The sequence below is a fragment of the Agelaius tricolor genome, unplaced genomic scaffold, assembly GCF_023055355.1.
Source record: "Agelaius tricolor isolate 1412-34295 unplaced genomic scaffold, bAgeTri1.0.p SCAF_8, whole genome shotgun sequence".
Lineage (NCBI taxonomy): Eukaryota > Metazoa > Chordata > Aves > Passeriformes > Icteridae > Agelaius > Agelaius tricolor.
In genome coordinates, this window is record NW_027269268.1 from 38,884,193 (window position 1) to 38,910,771 (window position 26,579).

At 36.3% G+C, this 26,579-nt stretch overlaps 1 protein-coding gene across 3 annotated transcripts in view; it reads left to right on the top strand.

Annotated features, from left to right (window-relative positions):
* GABRA2 (gamma-aminobutyric acid type A receptor subunit alpha2) overlaps positions 1-26,579 on the top strand; it is a 65,287-nt gene that overhangs the window by 14,430 nt on the left and 24,278 nt on the right. For all 3 annotated transcript variants that reach the window (XM_071432455.1, XM_071432453.1, XM_071432454.1), the window contains exons 4-5: positions 12,263-12,330; positions 24,898-25,118. In XM_071432455.1, coding sequence (XP_071288556.1) covers positions 12,263-12,330; positions 24,898-25,118 — 289 coding nt within the window. The remainder of the gene's footprint in view (positions 1-12,262; positions 12,331-24,897; positions 25,119-26,579) is intronic.

Below are 26,579 nucleotides of genomic sequence, written 5' to 3' on the forward strand. Positions count from 1 at the left end.
TTTTAAGTGAGAATCAAAAAGTAAACTTCTTTTTACCAGATCTTTAAATGTGAATTTGGTACTGCATCATCTCATGCAGTTTCTGAAAGGAAAAGGGAAGAGACTTCCACCTGGGAAAATAAATGAATAAATAAATAAATAAGTAAGTAAAGATGAGAAAGAGAAATGTAAATGCCTGTTACTTGAGATAAGGAAATGGTCACATTTTTAATAATCCCTTTTCATCTTCTGGGTGCTAAAAGCTGTCAGAGAATTCTTAAAGAATAGATAATCTGGTTTGCTACTGCATGATAATGCTATTTTAAAGTAATTGACTGTTTTAAAATAATATCTGCAGTAGATATTACCTGCATTTTCACAAATATTTCTGCTTAGAACAATATGCACTTTAAGGAACTGGGTTCTGATTAAACTCATATTAGGCATTGTTTCAAATTAAAAAAAAAAAAAACACCCTCTTTTTTAATTTATGCCTGTAGAAAATCCAACCTGTTAATTTAATATTACAAGCAGATTCCGGTCCCAAATATATAGTCTTTCCACATATAGAAACCTAGTGGATTCTCAAAGTTCCATGGAAAGCCAGAGGCAAATTCTCTTGTCATAGGCAAAAATAAAAGACAAATTTGAGGCTGCTTAATCCAAGCTCTGGGAGTATCCTGGGAGTATGTTTTAGAGGAGATTCAGGGAAACACTGTTATCTGTAAGTAGCTTGGAGACATTCTAGTGACTCAGCTGTGGGACTTTTGAGTGCCACAGTACACTTCTTGTACACACTAAGACCTTTTTTAGTATTAACTGGATAATCGAAGAATAAATGACAACTCTGTAACATGTTAAAATGAGAGTTAAAAATTGCTTCATTGTTGTCCATGCCAGTACTTTTTGCTTATTTGGGAGATGCTTGCTGAAGTATTAAAATGATTCTCTGTTGGATCAAGCCATGAACTCGTCGTTTGTCAGGACTCCTGTTTAGCAGGAAGGGTATTACCCATGACCATCATCTGAGTTGTCCTGCCAGGCAAAAAATGTTAATAAAAAAATTAAAGACAGCTTGGCATCCAGTCTGATTTTTGCTGTGTCTTGAAACCATAACTCTACTCCTTCCTTCCCTGTGTTTCAGCAGCTGTGATGCTCAGGAATGTGTGAGGAAAGTGTGTGTCTACGTGTGCTTAAGCATGCTAGGTATTTAGGGTGTTAACATGCACACAACCTCTAGCTGATTTTAGTAATTCATCTGGCTAGCTTTTTTGAGAATATAGAGTAGTCTGGATAAACATTAATTTCCTGTCCTTCATAGTTATTTTATCTAGCTTGAAATAGGAACTGCTGCCTAGTCGATAGGAGGATTAGAACACTCTCTAATTTTTTTTTTTTTGGATAGTGTATCACAGTCTTCTGAAATACTATTATAGAATTTCATACAGCATTACATATGAAAAATATATTTGAGGATCCTGCTGCAAAAAGATGCATTAAAAGTGCCCACTAATATGCAGCTCTATTAAATAAAGGCGCTACCTCTTTCTACCATTGGTTGCTGTCATGCTTGAATGCAAAGTACAAGGCTAGCAAAAGATAAAAGAGCTGCAGCTCCATTTTTAATGACTATACAATCCAGGACTATAATACCCAGACACTAAGCACAGACATTAAAATTAATCTGTCTGAAAGTATCTTCATTTTCAATGCTTCCTTATGTCTGTTGATCTCTAGAGGACATCATCAGCATTTGGGACTTTGGAACATGTGAGTTTCATACTTTGTTCTGAGAGCAGCAAATTTTGGGAAGATGCCAGCTTCTGGTGATGTGAGTGCTTGCCACAGAACAAGCAAGACAATCCTTCCCAGAGCTTCATCACAGTTTCTCTCAGCTCCAGGGTGGCAACTTTTTTGCTGTGGCTGACCACGGATACAGACATAATCCAAAGGCTTCTGCTGAAGCTGGTAGTCACTAGGCAAAGACTTTTTCACTGACTTCACTGGGCTCTGGCATGCAACCCAAATTCCTCCTTAAATAATTAACACGGCTAATAAGCACTGTGACAGTGTCTGTTTTAGCTTAGAAATAGTAGTGTAGCCAAAGAATGAAATGCTCTGTGTATATCATATGCATATGTATATCTATGTATGTCTATGTTTCCTGGACATTCCACTGAATTCTGTGGCCATTTTATAGGTGCTTGAAGTGGACTTATGATGTTCTTCCAGGAAATAATAATGAGAATTTAGGGTTTTTTTAAATGTTTAGAATGTGGGAAGGTCCTGAAGGACAGCATCCTTTCATAACTTTGTACTTTCACTGGCAAGTTGACATGTTGCATATTTAATATATATATATGTGAACCAAAGTGGCTTCTGAAATCTAATTTGGATAAAATCTAGAATGAGTGATCTTGGTTAGAAGAGCAGCTGGGCCTATGTAAGTGATGGGCAAGCAAATAAGCTAATGACCACAAAAAATGAAGTTTTTGAAGAGCCAATAGCCACTATACAATAAAATCGCTTGTTAAGAAATCCAGATTTGGCTGCATTATAACTGCAAAGAGAAACTGGAAGCTGCTACTTTTTAAAAATGATACTGCTGTTAGGGGTAGATGTGGTTTCAAATGCAGGAGGGACCATCAGAGTGAGCGTATCAAATGGGATGATTTATAAATGCTATGACTTGGAATAAAGCACAGAGATTAAACCTGAAATTAGCCTAGAAGTGTAAAGCAGCAGAATTTGCCAAGGTGTTCCATGACTTTAGGTACTGAGGTCATAAAATTCAAACATTTAAAAAAAAAGAAGAGAGATAAAGACCTCTGAGTATAAGTTTCTGCAATCTGGAATAATTTTGGGAGTTTTTCTGCCTTACCTACATGTTATGATTTTCTCTCTAGTAGCACAAATCTCCAAGCAGAGTAGACAGAAATATGGTCTCATGCGAGTAATAACTTTGCCCTCCCTACTTGTGTGATGACACCAATTCAGGTCAGTTCAAATAATTACTGCTCTACTTTATCAAAGTCTGCTCCCTTCCAGACTCGTTTGAGTGCTCTTTTTGTCTTCCTCTGTCTCATTCTTTAGACAGTGTTGGGGCAGTCTGGTTCATTTTAGCTCCATCATGCTCATCCAGTTGATCTAAACAATGCAGCAGTCATATTTATTACTCAGCCTGGTAATTATAAACACTTCTCATCCTGATGGAAGATGTAGTGTCTAAAGGGACCAGATTTAGTGCTGATGTTTTAGTTTTCATTTGTGTGACATGTGGTTTTGGTTTGCTGCCAAATGTGTTGTGTGTTTGCTAAATTCCTCTAACTTCAACATTTAAGTAATCTGTTTCAGCAAGACCACATTTCTTCCAGCCAAACTCAACTATATTTTCAATTTCATGTTTCTTTTGAACATTTTGTGCAACTTTAACTAAAAATTTCTCACACTGGTAGTTTTAGAGCTGCATGCTTTTAAGTTATTTTTATTTTTATTTTTATTTTTATTTTTATTTTTTATTTTTTTGCCTTCATGGTATGTGAGGATGTAATGAAAAGGGAAGAAAGGGAGATTTGGTGGATTTCATGGTAGTCTTATGGGAACAAGTTTATGCCCATGTGTTTAGATTGCTCTTCCCAATGATTTAATTTACTTTTCAAAATTTTGTCTCTCCCTTTTTAACGGTCAACACTAATGTTAACAATTATCCAGCTTTTACAAGTGTTTATACAACCAAAGCATCCATATTGTATTAATACCTTTACAATGAACCTGTAAATTGGAGGAATACTCTATTAAAATGATAGGGAAAAAATCCAAAAAGCTGTCTAGATAGTTAATTGCTTCCTTAATCACTTGGCAGTCAATACCTCTGAGATTGTCAAAATGTTGCCGGAGGCGACAAAAGTCTATGAAGTTCAACAGTAATGAGTGAGAGTAAATATCTTCTTTTCCCAGTGCAAAGAACCAATTAAGTTATGCACTTTTGGGTTGTTTGAAATCTCTTTCATGTTAAAGTAGTGTCAGGATTCAGGCTAGACACTGGATGGTTGATTGGCCCAATGTGATATGAGCTGCACCAGTCAGTACAGCACCCTTCTCATCAGGGATGAAGTACATTCTAGATTAAACATCTTAGTTACTCATAAGGCCTGATTTGGAAAAGGGATCTAAATCCATATTTCCCACTTTCCAAACCTTTTATGTAGACACGGGGTTTTTGATCATCCTGAAAAAGTGGCTTCTTCCACTGGAGATGTTTTACTTATTTATTTGTATAAAATAGCTACATATGTGTCAGAACATGGACTCAGATCTCTTTTTTCCTGCTGCCCTTTAGAGGCATAGAGGCATTCACGGTCTTTGGCCAGTTGGCCCCACAAGACTGAAGGCTTAAGTTTGTCAGTTCCCACATCTCCTGGAGCCCACATACAGTGGAATTCATTGCTTCCAACAGCTGGGCATCCTATGTGGAACATGAGAAAAGCTGGGCATGTTGGCACATCTCAGAGATGGTGTTGGCATAACTGTCTACAAATGTGGCTCTTAAAGTTGATAAACTGAGTAGAAATCTGTCAAGCTAAGTAATTAAAAATGCTGAAGAGGAGCAAGCAGCTGAAGCCTTTCCTTACTAACACATGTGAAACAACCAAGTTTGGGTGTGAAAACTTTACTAGTCTCCTTTTCATCTATTCACAGGGGTGTTCCCTCTCATGTCATTCCTCCTTTCCTGAAAAGAGCCATGAGAGAAGCTGATGGTCGGGTTTAATGGAAACTTCTAAAATAGAGAGCAGCTCTTGTCAAGTGCATGCTCTAATTTAAAGAAAAGACATGAACTCAGTTACTGTGTGTCAGGTTCTGTCTTGACCACAAAGGTGAATTTTCTAAGACACAGCATGCTTCCTCAGTCTTTGGAAGGAATTATTCTGCTTTGTGTAAATAATTAGATCTTGAGCAGAGGCTTCAATTTAAGTCTGCTCTATCCCATGAGTACTGCTAGGCTGTGGAATCAGTCTCTTCCTTGTTTTCTTGCTTTCTCTCTCAAAATCTTTCTGGCTCAGTAAATTTGTAATTATTTATAGTTTGAGGAACTCGTTGGGACTTGGTTGAGAGCCAATTCTTTAGGCTGCTTGGCAGCATTGGGATATTTTTGCCTTAAGGTGGAAATATAAGCAGCCGGGGAATTTTAGGTACTGACAATGTTAGACAGAAATTTAGGAATAAAGGGGATTCAGACAAATATAAGCACAAAACTTAGTCATTATGATCTGGATCACAGAGACATTCAGATTAACTTTGATTGATTTAAATGGAAGCTTGGAGCTTAAATAACTTTGTGCAGCTTGTCCAATGTACTTTAAGAGATAATTGAGCACCAAAATCAGTCTTTAGTGCTATCCTTGAGCAACTTTCTCAAGTTTGTAGAGAAAGCATAAAATAAAGTTAAAACTGCACCTCAAATATCACTTATATCCAAAGTTCTTCATTCACAGGACCCTTTGGAAATTTAAATTTGTGATCTGAAATAATAAGGTTTGCAAATTAAAGGTCACTTGGGAGAGAGAGAAGAAAATGTAGTAAATATAACGTTTGTGTGTGTGATCTGCACTCTTCTTTTTCACTGAGAGTTAAGCCTCAAATTTGTCATATACATGTGAAAATTATCTTTGTAATGAGTAAATTTTCTCTCAGCACAGAATTTTTTTGTTTTTTAATTTGATATCTGGTAATGGTGCTTAGGCAGTTCAAACCAGCATCTTCTACATACAGCACAAAGAGTAAATACTGATTATAATATCACATTATTTGTGTTTCAGATGTGCCTACATATCATTCTGTGCACATTTTGTGGGTAACCTACACCTAAAAAAGCTGTTAGTTTAGCTAAAAACATATCTGAGAATGTTTTCACAAGTCATATTTTTTGCTACAGTAGAGAAGGGTGTTGACAGCTAAGCTAAATTCTTTTTTCCAGGTTAGTGTGTTTTTCTGATGGTCAAAAAGTCTTACTCATCTCTAAAGAAACACTAATGTTTAACTGAATTATTGTCTTATAGCAAATTCTTGTCATTTTGAACAAGTTTTAATTATTTCAGAATAATGAATACTGCTTTGCTGAAATAAGAGTAGGCTTATATGCAGCCCAAGTATTCTGTTAGTGTAAATGACATAATAGTATTTATGGTACTGCTTTACAGGGCTGCCGAATTTTTAAGTTCTGAATAGGCCTTTGGAGGGCCCCTGATAGACTCTACATGGAGCTGTCATTAATTTAATAATCGATATAATATTTGCTAATAGAAATCAGCTCTTCAGAGGTAAGTCAGTTGGGGTCTCTTAGCCTACTGGCTTTCAACTCCTGTCTCTTCCTCCATACTTTTTCTCTAGAATATATTCTTGTTCCATCAACACCATGAGAAATTAAGTACAGTGTCTGATTCTGGTCTTATTTACACCAATGTGAATCAAGAGTGCAGCTGTTAATGCAATACTTAGTAGTATTATGCTAGAAGCTCCAGAAGTTAAACTGGTAAGCTTATTCTACATAAGCTTTGTTAGAGAGGGAGATTTGAAAGACAATCATGGCCCATAGGAAGAAATTTTCTTGCTGATAGTTCATGGATAAAGTGTGGCCTTTGGAAGTGAAGTGCTAATGTTAAGGGGAGAAATGGATTTTTTCTTCTCACCGATGACTTCAGCTTATAAATTGGAAGTGGTTTTATGTAGGGCATAAGTGGCTTTGAGACTGTTGTAATTTAATAGTGGATAATGAATGAAGATGCTGAAGTTGGATAAATAAAATTGTTGCATAAACCACCTAAACCAAAAATAAAGAAATGGCAGAACATGATTTTGAAATATCTGTGTTCCCACAGATTTTGCTGCTGTTACAGCTCTGTGTTGCATGACCTCCTCTGACCCCCATTCCCTGCCAGCCAGTCAGTGTCTTGAGCTGTCAACAGACACACTAAGGAGCTTGTCAGATAAAGGCAGCATGTTGAGTTGGAACAGTGTTTGATGGATTAAGACCCTGGCTGTTTCACCTGTGCAATTTCTGACTTGTATTATGAATGACATTTTCAAGGCCTTTGGGCAACATTGCCAAGCATGCCCCTGGAGACCATATTACAATGTCAGAACAATGTCAATTCCAGATAAATAATTTTTTATAGAAAAATAATTAAATTAACATCAAGCTTTTGACAGCATTTCAACAAAAACTCAGAAATCCTCAGTTAAATTTCCCATAGCACTGCAACTTGACCTCCTGTTTTTTGTTGTTGACATACTTATTTAAAGAGCAGTATTTTATTTTTGCTTCTTTTTTTTTTTTTGCATGCTTTAGCAGCCTTTCAGTTACAGTCTTGCAGTGTTCTCACAGGCACTATTAATTCTACATTTAAAATAATGTTTGTCTGAATATTTTTTATAGTATACATTAGAACTGCATATGTATACTTTAAAAGTTCTATCCCACCAAGAAGACTTTTGATGGTTTTTGATTACCTCAAAGAGATTGTCTTCTATTTTAGCTGCCCAAAACCTGTATTTACAGCTTTATTGAATAAAAATTGAAATTAAAAAGAATAAAAAGCCCAACCCAATCTTTCAGGCCTGTTTTCTTCTGAAAACAGCCTTGACACATTAATCAATAATATAGCCAGTTTCATGCAAACAAACATCTGGAACCTTTCTGAAGATTTTGCAGTGATCACACTCCTTTCTTCTCTTCTTTTAAACATACATAGAGTGAGCCATGCATGTTTTGTCCCTACCCTCTATGAAGAAAGGAATCTAGATTATTTTGGTGAGGGGGGGAATGAATAATACTCAGGTCATTCTCAAATATGGGAAATACTCTGAAAATTTATTTCAATAAAGGTAATGCTTTCTCAGCATTCTCCAGGAGAGGGGGAGCTCTCAGGTATGCAGAATCCTGCGTGTCTATCTACCTCACATCACAGACTGGAACTCTGTGTACCCTGTCAGGGATGCAGGCAGCTGAGAAGGGACATATGAAAGAACTCGAAAAAATTTTGAAAACTGCTGTCAGACAGCAGACCAAAGGAACTCATTGAAAATTTAAATGCCTCTGTGGAATCTTAACATTTTGACAAACTGGTAAATGCTCCTGAGGAGCCTTTTCATCTGACTTTTCTGATCATCTCTGTTACTCAGCCTGGATTGGTTTAGACTTCAGCCACTGCAAATTCTCTGCCAAGCAGCCTACTTCAGCTGAGCCAGCTCTTCTGCTGAGGGACAAGTCAGCAGGATTTCAGACCATCAGAAAGGGTATCCCAACAGCTGGAGAGCTGGCATAAAGGAATTGGTGATGCCACTGATAGCAACTCCAGCTAAGTGCTGAACCACTTTTCTAATTTTTTGACAAGTCAATGATGTTGACATTTTCCAGTGTGTTTACTTAGTAGTGGACATCTGTAAGCAGACTTGGCAAACACCTGTACTTCACCTTACTTGCACATAATTTAATCCTTCTGCCTCAGCTTCCCAAGGAAAATTGAAGATAATAAAATTATTATCTTCATAGAGGACTTGTTATAATTAACATTTTTTTTTGATCCTAAATGTAATTAAAATACATAGCAAACATTCCAGCTAAGGACAGATAAGGATGTATAAATCTTCTACAATTTGTTATATGTATTGATTTTTCTTCCTTTCTGTTTTTTATTTTCCCCAGTAATAATATCATGTCAGTTCAAGTAAGGAAGGGGAATCAGAAGAAACCAGTGCTTGAGAACCATGTGCAACGTGATCTTAATAATTACTGGGGGTTTTTTTACTTCCATGGGATGTGCTTTTCTTCCTTCCTTTATCATTAATTTTATTGACTATATTTTGTCAGTTTACCCTTGACTTCCATCATCTGAGAAACTGGTCTGATCTAAGTCAGATAGGGAATTTTTTTAACATTTATGACCAAAGTAAGTTAGAAATGGTGCTGTAATAGCCTTTGCAGAATTTTAGAGTATGTCATGTGATGGTGGCAGCTACTTTTTATATTCTTTGCCTGAGATTTTTTCCCCTAAAAGAAGCATCTTAAATAGAAATTACATCCTTACCCTTTGCTGTTCCCATTTCTTTGTATAATTTTCAAAAGCAGTGATTCAGAATAACTTAAGAGCCCACAAGTATAAATGAATCTGCCCCCCTTCCTCCCAACAGAGGGTTCTTTAAAATCTAGACTGTTTTTCAATATGGGCCTCCATTGATTTTAGCACTTTTGAAAATCAGGCCTTTTAGTTACATGCATATGTGTCACTTGAGGAAACAAATTTTATAATCCCAGTGGGAAAAGCTTGTCCTTTTCTCAAAAAAACAAGCTAGATTTTTATGCAAACACATGTTGCATTGAACGTCTTTTAGCTGAGTATATTCCTTGGCTTTTCCACAAGAACTGATGATCCAGAACTGTTTGAATCTCTGGTGGGCTAAGTACGATGACTGGTGCTGTTCTTGACAGAATATGAGTTATAAAAAGCCTGTAACTGTGACGCCTGCTGGATGAATTTTGATTAGAGAGCCCATTTGAAACTGTGCTTTGTGCTTCTGAATTGTTTGTTTGACAAGTACATACTCCTTCAAAGCAATAGCTACAATATTTGTTGTAAAAAAAGGATGATGTATGTTTTGTTTTTGTTGACGTTGATTCAGAACCCTCAAGTTCAAATTTTTAATTCGGAGGTACCTTTATTTTAGCACTATGTAAAGTAACAAGGAAGAAACAAACACAAGATTCAGGCTGCTAACACAAATGATAACAGGAGTAATTCAAGATTTATTACATTTCAGCTTCTTTTGTCTTTAAGGACTTCTTTTCTTTAAGGTAGGGTATGAATAGAAACTTCTTAACTATGAAGAATTTGGAAAATAAGAGGTAAAAATATAAAAAACTGCCATTTCTTCCTTAGTGTACATTTTCTTAACACAAACCAACAGGGAGAATCGATAGACTGTTCTAATAGCAGTTGTGGTCAATATGTTTGCTCTCCTCTCTGTCTTCTCTACTCATTTCTGATGGAAAAATAGATCCAGAAGAGTTTAGAAATCATATAACAGAATATGGGAATTTTTTAAAAAATTAAAACTTGGAATGCAAGGCAAGCTTGAAGATTCCATGTCCTGTAGTTTATTCTATGCAAATATTAAAATCATTCCTCTGTGTCAAATAAAAAAATCACATACAAATAACTGGTAGCATTAGAGTAAGTTTACAAGAGGACCATGTTTCCAAGCATTTGATGGGTGGGGAGCATGCAGGTAAAGATTTGCCAAGTGACTTTGTTGCCTATAGTAGGGTTCCTTCAAGTTATACAATTATATTTGAATTTAGCCTTGATCCCTGCTGTTGGGATACTTGATTGTCAGTCATATTTTTGTAACACCAGTGCTTTTCTTGGAATTTTAATTAATATTTTGTATTGTCATCAGTACAGGCCAAATTTCACAATTAGTCCCTGCAGCTCCATTTTACCTCCTGCAGAGTAGCTCTCTTGTCACTCTCCCATTTCATTCCAGCCTGTGCCAGGTAACCATTTGGAGATAATAATCTTTTTTTTTTTTTCTGGAGAGTCTCCCACGGGCAGCATGAAGTCCCTAGTCCTCTGAAATGTACTTGTGGCTCCTGTAGGATACTTCAGCCATATCTGTACTTTATCCTTGTTGAATAGCAAGGGCTGTGCCGACTCAGCACCTTTTCTGTCCACTGACTTAAAATTTGTTTGTAAGAAGTTTGGAGTAGAAATCAACTTAGCTTGTGTAAGGATGCTTCATAATGGATTTCAGAAGTCTCTATCATACAAATAAACCAATCTTAGGACGTGCAGAGGATTTTTAGGAGTCAATCTTTATTTATTTGCTTAAAAAGCAGACATGATCCTGGGAAAAAGATTCTTTTTGGTAGGAAGGGCTTTTTGGAGTCCTGTATTTCTAGCGTTTGGCTGAAAAAGGAAGTTTCCTTACAGATGAGAAGAGATGAATATTCCTCGTCCATGCTCCAGAAGTTGTCTGAAATCACTGTATCTTTGCAGCTACATCCCTTTGAAAATGCACTGCTCCCCATGCAGCTGCTCATGGAACAGTGCTGGCCTTTCCTGGTGCCTGGTGGAGACTGCTCTCATGAGTGAGCACCGCTGGTTTCTCCCAGTGAGGAGCAGGGATTGTACTGTTGGCCTCCATATAATTAGAAGTAAAATTGGCTTGTATCATGTATTTGTTAAAAGGCAGCTTTCAGGAAAACAGAAACTATTATCTACCCACATTTAATAATGATTAAATTGGGAAATATAATCATAATATAACAGCAGGATCACTTATACAATAGGCAGTTGTATTATTTTTGGGAATGGGAAATTCTGCAATGAGTCAAATTGCACCTAGTTATATTCAAATTTTTCTTTTCCAATCAGCAGCTGGCTTTAAGGAAGAGAATTCCTTGTGTTGACTGTCTAGAATGCTGACTGTGTGTCTAGAATGCTGACTGTGGTTGGCAACTGCTGTTAAGAAATTTCCTGTGCATACTGCCCCTCTTAGTGAATATCATTCTATTTTGAGCCTAATTGAAAACTGAAGATAGAAAACTAAGCAGTTATTTTCCCCTGCAGTACAATATCTAATATTCTGATTTCATGGCTGTCTGACTGCAATGATTGGGAAGGACATTTTCTCAAAGTGTTCACAGTACCACAGCAATGTGTCATGAGCATTGCCTATCAAGGAAAGGAACTGTTATATTAAAATATGTGCCACTTAAAAACACACCCAATTGAAAAGTAGGATGCTGTTGTGTTACATTTGGTGCAGTCAATAATTGCCTTTTCTTGTCTTTTTCTTTGGAAAAGCTATTAAGAATGTAGAAAACAGCCTTCAACTAGAAAGGCTTTAATAGGAGAGATCTGCAACAACAGAGGTAACACCTCTGCAACAAAGGCATTTTGTGTTCAGAACTCTCCTTCCATGTTAAGGCCATGATGCTGGGGTTATTTTTGCTGCTAGAGAAACGGGATATGTGTATGTAGTTGCTGGTGATTGTATAGCTAAACAGGCTTAAACAAACTACTCTGTGATACAAATGCTTGTTTGTTAACCTCTGTGTTAAGTGGGAAAGAAACCCCCAGTATTTACAACAGGACACTGGTGAGGGGTAGTAAATAAGGAGAGAAACCTGTTCAAAATGTCCCATAATCTTACATAACAATAGAAAAAGTACTGTCAATTTAAAATGTTTGCTTGTTTGTTTTTTTTTCTTTTCTTTTTATATCAGATAGTATTACTGAAGTCTTCACTAACATCTATGTGACCAGTTTTGGACCTGTGTCAGATACTGATATGGTGAGTTCCTGAATCTTTTGCATATATGGGTAAATGGTGTAAGATATATATAAACTTCCTTTAAACCTGTATTCTTTTACTTATTGTGGATGGATTTGAAACAATCTTACTGAAATCAGAACAAGCCAAACCCCATGTAGTTTGAAATTTGAAAATTGATTTATGGACTTTTCATGATAAGTGTGCTTGTGTTAGCTGTTTAATTTAGACCAGTAAATCTTCTGATTTTCCCACTGACTGTACTTTGGTTTATATTCTGGAGAAATCTTGATATGGATGAACTGGATTCCTCTTGCATGAAAACCTGAAAACCTGGAGTGAAAGGAGCACTCTTAATATTAGCAATAGACTGAGGGAGCTGATGGAAATCAAATCTAAAACTTCTTGAAAGACATAGCTTGGAAGCTGGGTCATCAACATGATTGTGGAGTTTTACAGATCTGTCCTTGATAGTTTGCATTGTTTAGTAAGCATTTAAAGAAGTCAGTGACATTAAAAAAGAAAGAAAAGTTCAGAATATTGCTCTGGATTATAAGGAATTGTTTGTAGGCTCACTGCAAATAATACAGAGATTAGGGAGAATGTTTCACACTGGGTACAAAGACCTGATGGATATAGCTGTCTAAAAGGAAAGGGAAGGACAGTCTCAAACTTACTTTACCTGTCATGCTCCTGTTCACTTGCCTGGTGTAGGGAAAGTGGTTTAATTGACTCTGGGAAATGTGTAGGAGAGAACAAAATTCTCAGAAGAGTCAGCAACAATCTTTTACTTGCAAAATGTAGAACATGAAGATAGAATAAGATACTTGACTGATGTTAAAAAACATCCAAAGTACTTCACAAAATTTAGTTTAGCAAACTTAAACTTAGCCAAGTTTAACAAATCCAGATACAGGACACTTAATAAGGCATTGACAGGAATTTTTTAGTCTGGCTGACAATGTATTTTGAGAAGAAATGGAGAAAGAAAGAGAAGGAAAGGATAAGAGCAGAAAGATATCACCATCTGTGGATTTAGTAACAAGACTCGATTTTGATGTCCTTTGGTCTAAATGGTATCTTGATCCATCAGGGGTGGGAGAAACCCACAAAACACAAATTCCAGAGGGTTTAAATATATGCTTAGCTTTAGATGGAATGCCCAGGCACCTTCCCTGGGGTAGGGAGTTTTATGCTGTCTTTTGCAGCACCTTGAATCTGTTGCAACACTGTGGATCCTGCTCAGTCCTCTGGTGGAAGACCCCAGGAATTATTCTGGGGGTATTTTTGGGGTCTTTGATGGTTTATGACATTTTCTAAGACATGACAACTGCCTCTCAGTCAGTGCAGTTGAGCCCCTTATGCCCCATCAGATGGGATGAACATCTTCAGGCCTACGTGTGAATGTCCCCCAGGTGGGGAGGAGTTTCACAACTGAGCCACTTGTGTAAGGAAGGACATCAGCATGATAAAAAGTATTAATCCACCTCACAGGATCTGCTACTTTTTGGCCTCTTCCCTCATCTGTCTCAAACCCCAGCTTCTTGCTAAGCCAAGGCTGCTTTGTCATGGTCATCCCCTGGTGCTCACACCCTCTGCACCTGGGCTGTTACTGTGCTTATCCTCAGCAAAGCACCTGCTGCTTTTGCAAATGGCTGATCGTTTGAGCCATTAGCCATTAACATCTCAATCTTTCACACTACCCTTGCCAATCCTGCAAGAAATTATTTTTGAAATGTTTCAAATATTCTTTATTATGTATGAGACATATTAAATACTACCTTGGTGTAGCTGTAGATACTAAAAATTAATATTTTTTAAAGTAAGACAACATTTCTTTTTCTATGAAAAAAATCAGGTTATGCATCATACAAAACAGGGAACATTATGATGTTATGAACAAGTTTATGAAGTTAAATTTTTCACGGTACATTGAACATTTTAAAAGTTATTTGCTTACTGGTAAGTTAAAAGTTATTTGATTACCAGGTAATCATAGCTTTGGAAAATATATTCTAGTGGGGTTTTGTGGGGTTTTTTGTGTGGGTTTTTTTGTGTTTTGAAGCTCTGTTTTGAAAGTTATGAATACACAGGTAAGACTTCACATGAAAGGCCATGAAAGGTGATTTCACAGGAGAAATAGACTTTTGTTTATATTACTGTACATGTTGCTGATTCTCCTGAGGTGTTTTTTTCTGATGATTTTAGGTTTATGAAATATTTCTTATTTTGTTAATAATTTTGTACAAAAGGTATCCACTATGTACAAAGATGATATGAACATCTTGACCTTGTTGGTCTAGTATCTCATGACTTCAGAGTGGTGAAGTCTTGCATTTATGGTATTCCTGTGTAACAGGAATATGATATTAATCCACTTTTAAAGATGATTACTGAGCCACAAGGAGACTTACCCAAGGCTGTGCAAGTCATCTGTGCTTAAATGGAAAAGTAATGAAAGCTCCCTGAGCCTATTCCCTCCCTCCCAACACACTTCTGACATCAGTGGATAAATGTATGGAGAACTCTGGGTGCCTATTTGCATAGACATATAGACAGTGCACAGATCTGTGCAGAGTTGTTAATCAAAGCAGAGTGCACTGCATTAGAATGGCAGCTGTTACTCTAATGGGTAGGTTTATTTGCACATAAGTAGATAGATAAGTAAGAGCAGTTTAATTCTTATTACTACAAGCTTCAGGGTTAATTTAGCTTGTTCTGTTGATAATTATAGAATAATTTTGAAACGTATGAGCAGTCAATGAGAAAATTCCAACATGTGAGTTTTGAAATAATAGCTTCCAAACCATCACATATCCTGTCGAACATGAAGGTGACATTAGGGTTTTAACCATGAGTACTTTTTCATTTAGGAGCTGCATGACTGAATCAATAATTTAAACTATTATGTAGAGGATTCGTTGATATTTTCTTCTGTAAATGCTGGAAACTCAGGGATATTACATATTTTTTTAAATTTCTTCCTTAAAAGGCTTTATTGCAAGAATAAATTTGACTCTTGCCCATGTCTTCTAGAATTTTTAGAGGATCCCAAGTTCAGATTTTTTCAGGAAGATTGGTCCCATCTCAGGAAGTCCTCTGCTGGCACAATGTGAATGGTGAGGCCCTCAGTCACGTGAGGTATTTAGGCTGAACACTGCTGTTGCCCAAAACTCTTAGGATTATTGCTGCCCCTAGGATTCCTTCCACTGCGGTTTCTTACAGTAATAAGATCATCAGCTGTGTGACTGCACCCCTTTACATGATCTGTTTTGCAGTTTGTTTTTTCCTCCTTGGTCAGTGTATTGTGAAGAATGATGGTGCTTGGAAGAAAGGTGCTTTTGAAAACAGGAAGGGGACTCACTGACATGCAAGATGTTTAATATGCATTTACAATATGGAATAAGGAAGTGACAAACAAGCAGTGATGGATGGATTGGAGCCAAGGACACAGTTCTTATGTAGTGTTGATACACAAAATTGATAAAATTTAATTCTAACCTTTGTTGTTGCATTGCTATGAATTCGTGAGGTCTCTGCTTCCCTCACTAGCTGTTCCCATTAATGGTAAAGTGGTATGGTGTTGGATCTGTGACCCAGTCATTGCTGAGTGTGGGTTTTTATTCACATTTGCTGTATTTCTCCAGTATCACAACTTTGCCAAAAAATCATTATGTCCAGGGGAATTTGATCTTTGACTGATTTTAAGCTAGCTGGAATTGCTGTTGATAAATTCAGGAAGTAGAAGCTGAGGCTGAGATTTTTCTCTAAATGTGTTAAGAGTCAAAAACATTTGGTGCGTGTAGTGGATTAACATTTTGACTAAGTTCAAAAGATGCTACTCTCTGTTCTGACCAAAATAGTCAGCTACCAAATGTGTTCTCTCTTGGCCAGGAGTCAGTTGCAAACTGTGCTTCAAATGAACAAAAATATTTTGGTATCTATACCATTTGTGTCAAAGAAAAGCTATTGTATGTCAACCACTCTATCTAATGTCACATATGCAGTGCCAATATATAAGGATTTTCAACTTCCTTTTGCAAGCTAATGAGAATCAAGGAAGGCAAAGCAAAACACGAGTTTAAACAGATTTTATTTTCGCCCTTCTATCTTTTTGAGTTGTTGTTTCTCAGAAATGTTCAAGTTCAGTATTGTGATGCTATGCCTTATAGGCTTCCAACCCAATCAGTGATAAAAATTTATTTTGACATTAGCCCGAGAGAAGAAAAGCTGCATTATTTAGAAAAACAAACAAATGAAAAATTGGACAGCACAACTGAAAAACAAAGTATCTCTTAATTTTCTGAAGTGTTATAGGATTAAGTTCTTGTTACAGGGGCTAATTAAAGCATTTATCATGAAATTAAAATGTTTAATATTTGAAAATTCAGAGATAAAGGATGAACTTCTTTGGATTATAATTTGTAGGATATAAAAGGATTGAACATTAAACCTGATTATTTTTCTATTTTTAAAAATTTGTTTGAAATCTGGTTGACTGTACCATCACTATAAATCTACATGCTGCTCACTTGAATTTCCTCACTGAAAGCTATGTATTTTTACCTCTTTTTCTCAGGCTTGGTGTCCTTCCAGGCTCTCCTGGCACTTTAGCTCCTAAAATTTCTCCCACAGCCATAAACATAGTGCGGATGTCTACAATTGAAAAAATTATACATATAATAAATGACACCTATTTACTCTTCAAGCAGTAGTTATTTTATGTAAGACAGATTATGTAGGTACTGAGTCCCTTATATAAGGTCTGCTGTGAAGAAAGATTTGCCAAGATGCAGCAAATTTTGCCTCAGAACAGTCTTTCTGATTGTTGTTGGGAACGGTCTTTCCTGCTTTCCTCCAACACATGGTTAGTAGGTGGCAGGACTTGAATCAGTTTAGCTTGAATATTAAAACTAAGACGCCTTCTGAAACTTTTGTATTTCAACTTGCAGTCTTAGATTTTCATTGCTATTGGGGAGTTTTGTTTATTGTAGTTGCACCTTTATTCCCAAGTCACTTGTAAACAACAATTTTTCCTATTTTCTTGATGATAGACTTCCTGTTTTTCACTTTGAAGTCAAGGAACAGGAACATTCCTTTGTAGAGATCATCATACACAGCTGGTATGTGTATGATGTGTATATTCATCACTACGCACACTTCCATCTCATCAGTTTTCAACTGAAATGTCAGTAAGTGTTTCTGATTTTTCAGATACAACCAGATTAGAAATTTTCAGTGAAGGCTGAAAGTTAAATACAGAAGTAAGCAGAAGGTTTGTTACAGCATTCATCACTACAATTGAGGATGGTTCTTTAGAGGTAGTGACTGACCTTAGAACCCTTTTTCTTTTTTTCTCTCTGTTTTTCAAATTTCGTCACTTCAGTTTGTATTTCAGGTTTTGTTTGGGGATTTTTTTCTATGCAACTTATTTTTAGCTCTGTTTCAGAGTCTAATTATTAGGTAGAATTCCTTAAGAGAAGCTTTACAGAGCTGGTATGATATTTAAGTCTGGACAGAATAAGGGAATGCATCAAGATGATTCAATTTTCAAATAGATTAGAAAAAAGGTACTGCAATTACTTTTACGTAGTTATTATTTGAACTCAGTAAGAGAAGACTAAAGAGTAAAGGAAATGCTACATACACCTGGAATTTTTGGGATGAATTGGGGAACATCTAGGTTGTGTTTTTATAATTGATATAGTTCTGAAAAGTCAATATATTGTTGGCTCAGGTAATTGCCTTTGCAAGTTAAATCCATACACTGAAATTTTGATGAGAATATCTCACATGATCTCTTGCAGAGTTTCTATCCATTTATTCTGTTGGGAAGGCTTTTTCCTCTGTGCAAAGTCCTGCCAAGGGAATCAGTATTGGAGATTGATTTGTCAGAGGTTGTGTCCAAGCCTGTCACTGCCATTAGCTCTCTCTGTACCTTTGTTTGGATTCCTGTTCCTGGCACCAGGCATCCACTGTGTTTCAGGGTTGCTCTTTCTCCATGTCTGAATAAAAAAGGGATAATGACAAGTGTTTTTATTTTCAGTGACAGCAGAAAAACATCCTGTACTCTCTTTTCTAAGTAATCCCTATTTGTATCTTGTACAGAACTCTCTTATCCCTCCTTGGTGCTTCTTTTAGACTCAGCTTTCATTCTACATCAGGTATATGGAAAAAAATAGAGAGAAAATTATTCTGAGAAGGTCCTTTTCATAGATGAATATGAATAGAAAGACATTCTCTTCCCTAGACGCTATCATTCAAACTGGTTAAACACATTTTTTCCAATTTTTTTTTAATACTTCATGTTTCGATTAAATGCCTAGACAGAAATGACTGAGGTTGACAGATTAGGCAGAAATAAAAGGCTTGAAACAAGTTCTTCAAATAGAGAAAAATTGTGCTGCAATTCCCTAGAAATACTCCACATATTCTTGATAGTATGAAAGGGCATATGTATCTGGCAGGCGTTACTTATGTATTTAAAAATGAATACATGTTCCTTTGAAATGCAGTGATGGGATTGTGTTTCAATTTTTAACAGGGATGTGAAGGGTTTTGATGAAAACTAACCAACAGTGCTGTTTCAAACCAGAATCCTCCTTCATTAGAATATTTTCAAGGATTCCAGTCACTAGTATGTAAGATCCACACTCTGAAGGACCTGAAGGAAATTTCTGTCTGTATGCTGTTTTTTATGTCTATGTTCTGTGTTGTGCACACATCAGAAGGTAGGTTTTGGAGAAGAGAAAATGGACTCAGTTTATTTATCTGAGCAGTGAGGTTTGATGTTGATAGACAAGGGCCTGTACAGAGCCTGAGTAGTCAGTACTTATTACTGGAGCATTGAGGGGGTTTGGAGGAGAACTCTTTCAGTCCTCATATTGTAAGAGAATTGCTTGTTTTTAGAGAAGAGAAAAGTAGACAGTGAGATGGATTGTTTGTCCAGTCTGGTAGGTGGGCCTGGGCAAAGCCAAGCAGTGCAATGATGAAGTAGCTTATGCAGACTGCTGTAGTGTGTCAGTCCTTCCTTCTGTGTGCCATCTGCACCCTGCATGGATCTGCCCACAGAGACAACCACCAAGACAACCAACTAGTGATGTGATCCTCCTACTGTAAAGCTAAATTCAGCACTCACTGAAAATATCTAGTGTGCAGGTTTAATAAATTGAACTGCAGAAGTTGCATCACAAACTTACACTCGTCACACTGATGAATATCAGGTTATGGTAAGAGTGCATATAATGGGCAGATTAATTTTCTTTGACTAATTACATTTTTTTGAATTTTCTGTCTAAACTCCTTCTTGGTTTTCTTGAAAGTAATTTTGATGCTTAGATACATACTAATCATGTTAGTATTCTGCTGCACCAGTTACATACTAAGGTTGTTAATGTTTTTTAAAAAATCCAAAAGAGAAATTACACATTTCCTTAAGGCAGATATGAAAACAAGAATGTACATTTTAAGAACTAAAATGAAGAAATTATACTGATGTAAAAATAAATATTAACATGCAGTCCCTATATTAGCTAGGCAAGATTTAGGTCCATGAATCTGAACAGTCTCATCAGTGTATCAACCACAGTATTTCTAACTGTTTTAAAGATTCAGTGGAAAGCTATATGTGCCATTTCCCCTTTGCTTGCTTTTAATTTTTTTAATTTGTGTTTTAAATGTTTTATATTTTGCAGTATTTAAAATTTGTTTTTGTGGTTATATATATATCTGTCCATTAAGGGCTATGAGAGTAGTCAGGAAAAAGACGAATACACTTTAGATAAATGACTCAGAAAAATCTTTACAAATGGGGAATGAGGAACTCTGGCTTGAACTATTCATTAAACAAAATGCTGTGTTCCAGAAGGTAATTAATAAAATGTTCCATCTGCTTCAGGACAATACTGCTTGCTAATGGACACTTACAATTTTTGAGATATTTGGAACACGTCCATCTTTACTCCAGATGCTAAAACTTCCAAAATTTGCCAACCATTATTGGAAAGGATGAAAGTACATTTTTTGTTGTTTGAACAGATACAAATCTGGCCTTAGCAAAAAAAACCCAAAAACACAAACAAAAAAAAAAAACCCAAATGTAGTGGGGAGGGATTGCTTATACTCAGGTCAGTTAAAGCCTCTGCCAGAGACACTAACATCTTTTTTATGGTGTGTAGTGTTATGCACACCAACTGCATATTAAAAGAGGAATAAAATTCCTTGCCATTTTATTCTTCATTGAACTGGCAGAAGGTCAAGTGCTTCTTAAAACTGTAGCAAGAATCTCATTGCCTGCACCTAAAATTTCATGTAAGGTAATATAACACGTATTTGAAAGATTATGTTTAATCTACTGCATTATAGTCTGGCTGTATAAGCACCATTTTAGACAGGACACAGTAGACAGCACTTTCTTGTCTAGAAATTATCACAAGACTCCTCTGAAAACTTGGAAGTATGATCCTGTGATTTTGTGGAGATACTGCACTGTATACTGCAGAGTGGTTAGGTTATATCCAGAGACAACAGGTGTTTTTCATAGGAGAATATTTGCAGAATGAATGAAATTAGTATCAGGTATTAATCTGAGTATTTTTTCTGGAGTCCAGATTTGCCTTTGTCATGGACATTAGTCTTGACTGAAAAGTAAACATTACACAGCATTTATCACAAAGTGATATATATCAAACATATTGAATAGGAATTAGTCTCAAAATCTTTATGTAGCAGCTTTTTGTAGCTGGCTTTTTATCATATTGATTATATTCAATGTACTTCAATTCCTTTCTATTTTTTTCATTTTTTAATATGGTAAACATCAGTAGGGATATTCCTGATCATAAGTAGAATAGATTTGGCACAGAAGGGAACATAGGGTCAAGTGAATATAGCACTGGGCTGCAAAGGCAGGGGTTGTGTTTTGCTTAAATAATCATTTTAAATGAACAGAGACAAGATTCAGATCCTAATACTTCCATTGAAAAAAAATGCAAAGAAGTCTGTAGAAAGATAAGTTATTTAAGAGCTATGAGATTTTACTACTATTGTGGAAAATGGAAACAGAAGGTGTTTGTCATCATTCACACCAAACCTTGGTTTATCCTGTTTGCATCTTCTAAATGAGATGTTCTGAAATAAAGATCTCCAGCACAGACAAGAGGGTGTTACAAACCACCCTAAATGTGAGGGTAACTCAGGTTCTTATTAATTGATCCTGGGAGCAGATTAGGGTGAAACAACACTGAATGAGCAGTGTTTATAAACACATACATACATATATATATGTATATATGTGTGTGTGTATGAGTTAATTTTGGAAAGCTTTGGTTCAATGGAAAGGGGGTATGTAGCCATTTTGGTTAGTAGTATCAATAGTAATATAGCAGTACAAAAGCATAAAAATAACACTGAAGAAAATTTGTGAGGAAATGAAAGAAAGAGAAGGAAAGGAGAATAGAAAGATATCACCACACATGGATTCAACAAGACTTGATGTAATTTCAGCGTTTGTTGGTCAAAGTGATGGCCACACTTTTGATCTGCCAGGGGTGTGGGAAGACCATGAAACATAGAGTTAATATGTATGTTAGTATTAACAATGGGTTAATATATGTTCAGGTTTACATGGGAGTGCCCAGACACCTCTCCTGGGGAAGGGAGCTTTACACTGTCTTTTGCAATATGTGGATGTGTTGCAAGTGTGGATCATGTGCAGACCTCAGGTGGAAGACCCCAGAAATGAGTCTGGCAGCTATGGCCTCCCCCTGCCAGACCCAGCCAGGGCTTACTTCCAGCACATCTGCAGAGTTGGCTTTTCTTGTGGATACATTGCTTCAGCCTTGTCTACTTCTCCTTAGACCTGAGGTAATGGGACAATAGTAGCACCTTTATCTTCTCTCAAGTTCCTATCTGGAGGCTTAACTTACTGTCCAAATTTCCAGGAATTCACAGAGGCATACTGGGGAGAGGGAGAGAGGGGAGTTCTGTGGTCTCAGAAGAGCAGTTGCTTCTTTATCTGCTTTCCCATAGTGGGCAAAGTCCTTTGGTGATTACCTTAACAGTGTTTGAGCCATTAACCATTACCTGTGGATCAGTCAGAGATTTCCCAGTAGGATCTTTCAAGGCTGCAGCTCATTTTACTGCTCATTCTTTCCTGTTCATTCTACTTCCTTAGCTGTTGCCATGCAGCAGATGCAGGGCTTTGTGAAATGTTGCTGGTTTGATTTAGTAGCATTTCATGTCTGCTTTTTTTTTTTTTTTTCTATTTTATTTCTCTTGTAATTATTTTTATGAATGTTGGAAGACAGTAAAAAAGCAGGATCTTTGAAGTTCTTTATTGATGGAAACATTGCAAAAAGGTTCCGATTTATATTCTAATCATTTATGTGCAGAGGTGTTTGTCAAAAGAACCTGTAGGACGTATCACTCACTCCTGTTGAATTTCAGTGGAATTTCAAAGTCTTAATCCCTTCAGGCTCTTCGTCCCAATTCTTTATACCTCAAACATCAGTCTTACCATAAAAATGATTTATTGGTAAAGCCCCTCAGATGAAAGGTACAAGGAGGCTCTTGGGGCAATTTTCCTTTAATTACCTGGTATTTCTATCCATATTTCATATACTCCCCTGCTGCTCCTGATCCTCCATGATATTAGGCATTTTGTCACTTTCCCTGGTCTGCAACTGAACTGATAGGTAACTTGTTATTTGTAAATGGGATTTTAAGTCACATGACATCTAACAAATAAAACAACATATAAATCAGCAAATAAAAGAGGACAATTAAATGTGATCTATCATAAAGAAGTGAGCAAACCACTTGTTATGAGGCAGTGTCTCCAGAAGTGATGAGGCACTGAACAAAATCCAGTGTAATATCAAAGAAATGCATGTTTTAGAGGTTCATAGTTTTGTATTAAACAGATATATTTGCTAAAATATTATTAGAGAAAATAGAAAATGGGATTAAAGAAAACCAAGCAAATAAATGTTCAGTGTACTGTTGTGTTAGTTTTATTTAAGTTTATTTTAAAAATTTAAAATTTTAATTATAAAAATGCCAGAATTTATTACATTAATGTATTATGTATATACCTCTTGGTATAGCTAAAAACTGAGCTTCTGTTTTTTGTCAGATTAGTTTATAAGTATCCATAGTTTCCAAAATATCTCTTTGCATCTGTCACCATTCATAAAGAGAACAGCTTTCTCTCCTGCCCCTGTCATGCTCCTTCACATAACAAAATTCTCTTTCCTTTATTCCTCATTCTCTCCTTAGCCTCTGGCCCTGACCTGGAAAAGTCCTCACAGCTCTTTGGCTTGCAGACCAAAGGAGCTGAAGAGAGCTGTCACTTGTCTCTGTCTAGTCAGCACTCCTTTTGTATTGCTATATGATTGATGGAGAAGAACCCTAAGCCTTGTTAATCAGCACACAAGGGAGCCAGCAGAAAATGATAGAGGCTGATAAGTTCCTTGAAGTCACTTTTATATTGAAATCCCTTGAAAATTTTATATTGGTTAAATTTTATCAGGCCTTGTCCATTCAAAGTAATTTACTTGAAAATGGTCTATGCAGAGCAATTGCAGTAGTACAGACTGTTGCAGCATACTAATATCTTGAAGTCATGAGATGACATTTTGTACCTGTCCAACCAAACAAAGTTGCACCAAGGTAGCATTTGCCAATATGCCAAATACAGTTTGCTTCCAACATAGTTTTTAAGCTCTCCCATATCCAATTTTTATGCTGGGCAAAGCAAAGCACTAAATCCATTTGCAGTTTCATTTTTGAAGATAGCTGATAAATTTAAGTTATCAATGTTTAATCAGTTTTTTGTTTGTTTGTGTTGTGGTTTAACCCCAGCCAGCAACCAACTAAACAGCAACAAAACCCACCAGATGGGATACCCAGCCTGCTAACACAGGCATCTGGTCTAGGTCATCATCAGTCTGTTTTTGCTTGCATCCTTTTTTCCCCACTGTACTGCCTTCCCAAGACTAGGCATCAGGGTGATATTCACCAGGCGGTGTGTGTCACCTGTTAGTCATCAGCTGCTGTTTCCTAACCAGGTACTTTTGTTCATAAAATCCACACCACTACAGGGCCTTACATTCCTCTTTGGAAAAAATCTTATATCATTCTGTTTGTATATACTGTACCCCTTATGGGTTGCCTTGTTTCCTTCCAGGCTCAGCCATTCTCCATGCTCTTGAAATGCTGGGTTACTCTACGGGAGAAGATACTGAAAGAACTATTTAATCTTGTGTATTTTTTCCTTACTTTCCTTCCTTACTGTGTTTATGTTATTACCCAGGTCATAGGTACTTTGTATATCAGAAACAGATATAAATGTTGAAAGAGTTCAATATAAAAACAACACCTAGCAATCATGAAGAAGGATGTCATACCCTTAATACACTGACTTCCTGCTTATTATTCTCAGTACTATACAATTTTTTTTGTGGTGATTGTTCTCCCTTGACAATTTTGCGAAGGGAATTTTGCAGACAAAGCTTTTCTATTTTTGTTCTCAGAAAGCAGATTAGTGTTTCATTGTGTCAAGAAAGGCATATATTTATTCCATTACAGGAGTACACGATAGATGTGTTCTTCCGTCAGCGATGGAAGGATGAGAGATTAAAGTTTAAAGGCCCAATGAACATTCTTCGACTGAACAACCTAATGGCCAGCAAAATCTGGACTCCAGATACATTTTTCCACAATGGGAAGAAGTCAGTGGCTCATAACATGACAATGCCAAACAAGCTTCTACGAATCCAGGACGATGGGACCCTCTTGTACACCATGAGGTATGTCTGTTCATCTCTTCTCTACTCAAGCTATTTCTTAATGGCATTTTTCCATTGAACAATTAGATCAGGTTTCAGGAGAACTCTCCTTTGCTTTGTTTTTCTCTACGCAGAAAGAAAGCTAGAAAAATGTATGTTTTGTTTCCAGTTCTGTTAAAGGCTTTTGGCAGATAATGAGTTAGATAGTTTTCTTATGTGTGCCTCAATTTTTGTAATGCATTGAAGATACTGAACAGCTGAATAAAATTAAGTGAGACCTTCAGGTAGAGTTTACCAAGTCTGTTTTAGAATGATTAAGGTAACGTAGGAGTTGACCTATTACTGCAGCCATTGTACTGAATATGTGAACCCCTAAGCAAATTTTTCATTAAGATCGGGGGAATAAAAAAACAGAGCAAGAATGAAGAGATAATAATGTCTCAAATTCTTTCCAGCAAGAGCTAAAGGGAAAATATGTCTTACTGTGTAATTACTGTTTCTTTATATATAATTAAAATATTTATCTTTAAATTTTAATTTTTTCATCTTGTGCATCATTTGTAGCTAAGATAAATATTTCAGCTGGTAAAATGTATTAAATTTACTTAGAAAATAGAATATAGAATATGAAAAATTATAAAAAATCATGTATACACAGATATTAGTAGCATTTTTATAAGGCTGATTTATTCTTTGGTAACTCTTTTGGCAATAATGTTTATTACCTATGTGAATTTTTTTTAATATTTTACCCAAGTTTCCAGAAGCCCTTGACTTAGTTTTTTTCTTTTTCTTGGAGAATACATAATAAATTGAAGTTTTCATGAATGTTGACTTAAAATCCCCAGCCTAAGTCAGATAGAAAATGTGAGCTTCAAAGTTAGCATGTACTCTGGTACTTTCTTCATGCAGCCATGCCAGCATCCCTGAAACCCAGTTTTACAACCCAGATCTGAAACCCTTACGCTATTGAGAGTTGATGAGTAGGCTGCTGATGATATTGGATGATGTAGTGCTTGGAGAGATTCAGAAAAGTTCGCTTGAAGTAAATTCAGGCCCCCGATGTTGTATTTTTGCTTTGGCTCAAATTAATATTCGAGAATAATCTGTCTAAGCTGACTGAAATTCCTTCTCCAGAGAGTATAAGAATCATATACTATATATTATAGGAAATACTGTTTGAGACCATTATGAAGCATAAGCTGGGTCAGGTTAATTATAATTGACTAAGCATTTTTGTTACTTGTGAGTATGTTGGTTCTTAGGGTATGAGATTAATGTGTACACTGATCTGTTTTGCCTAGATTTTAAACAGCTATTTTTATTATGTCTACATAAAATGATTGTGTGATTTACATCAGAAGCTCATGCAGTTCTTTCCTTTGCCTTCAGCCTGTTTGCTGATTCTTATCTCCTGGTGCCCCTTGAATTCAGATAAACATTGCTGGGGAGTGGAGGGGTAGAAATATGAAATATTTTTTG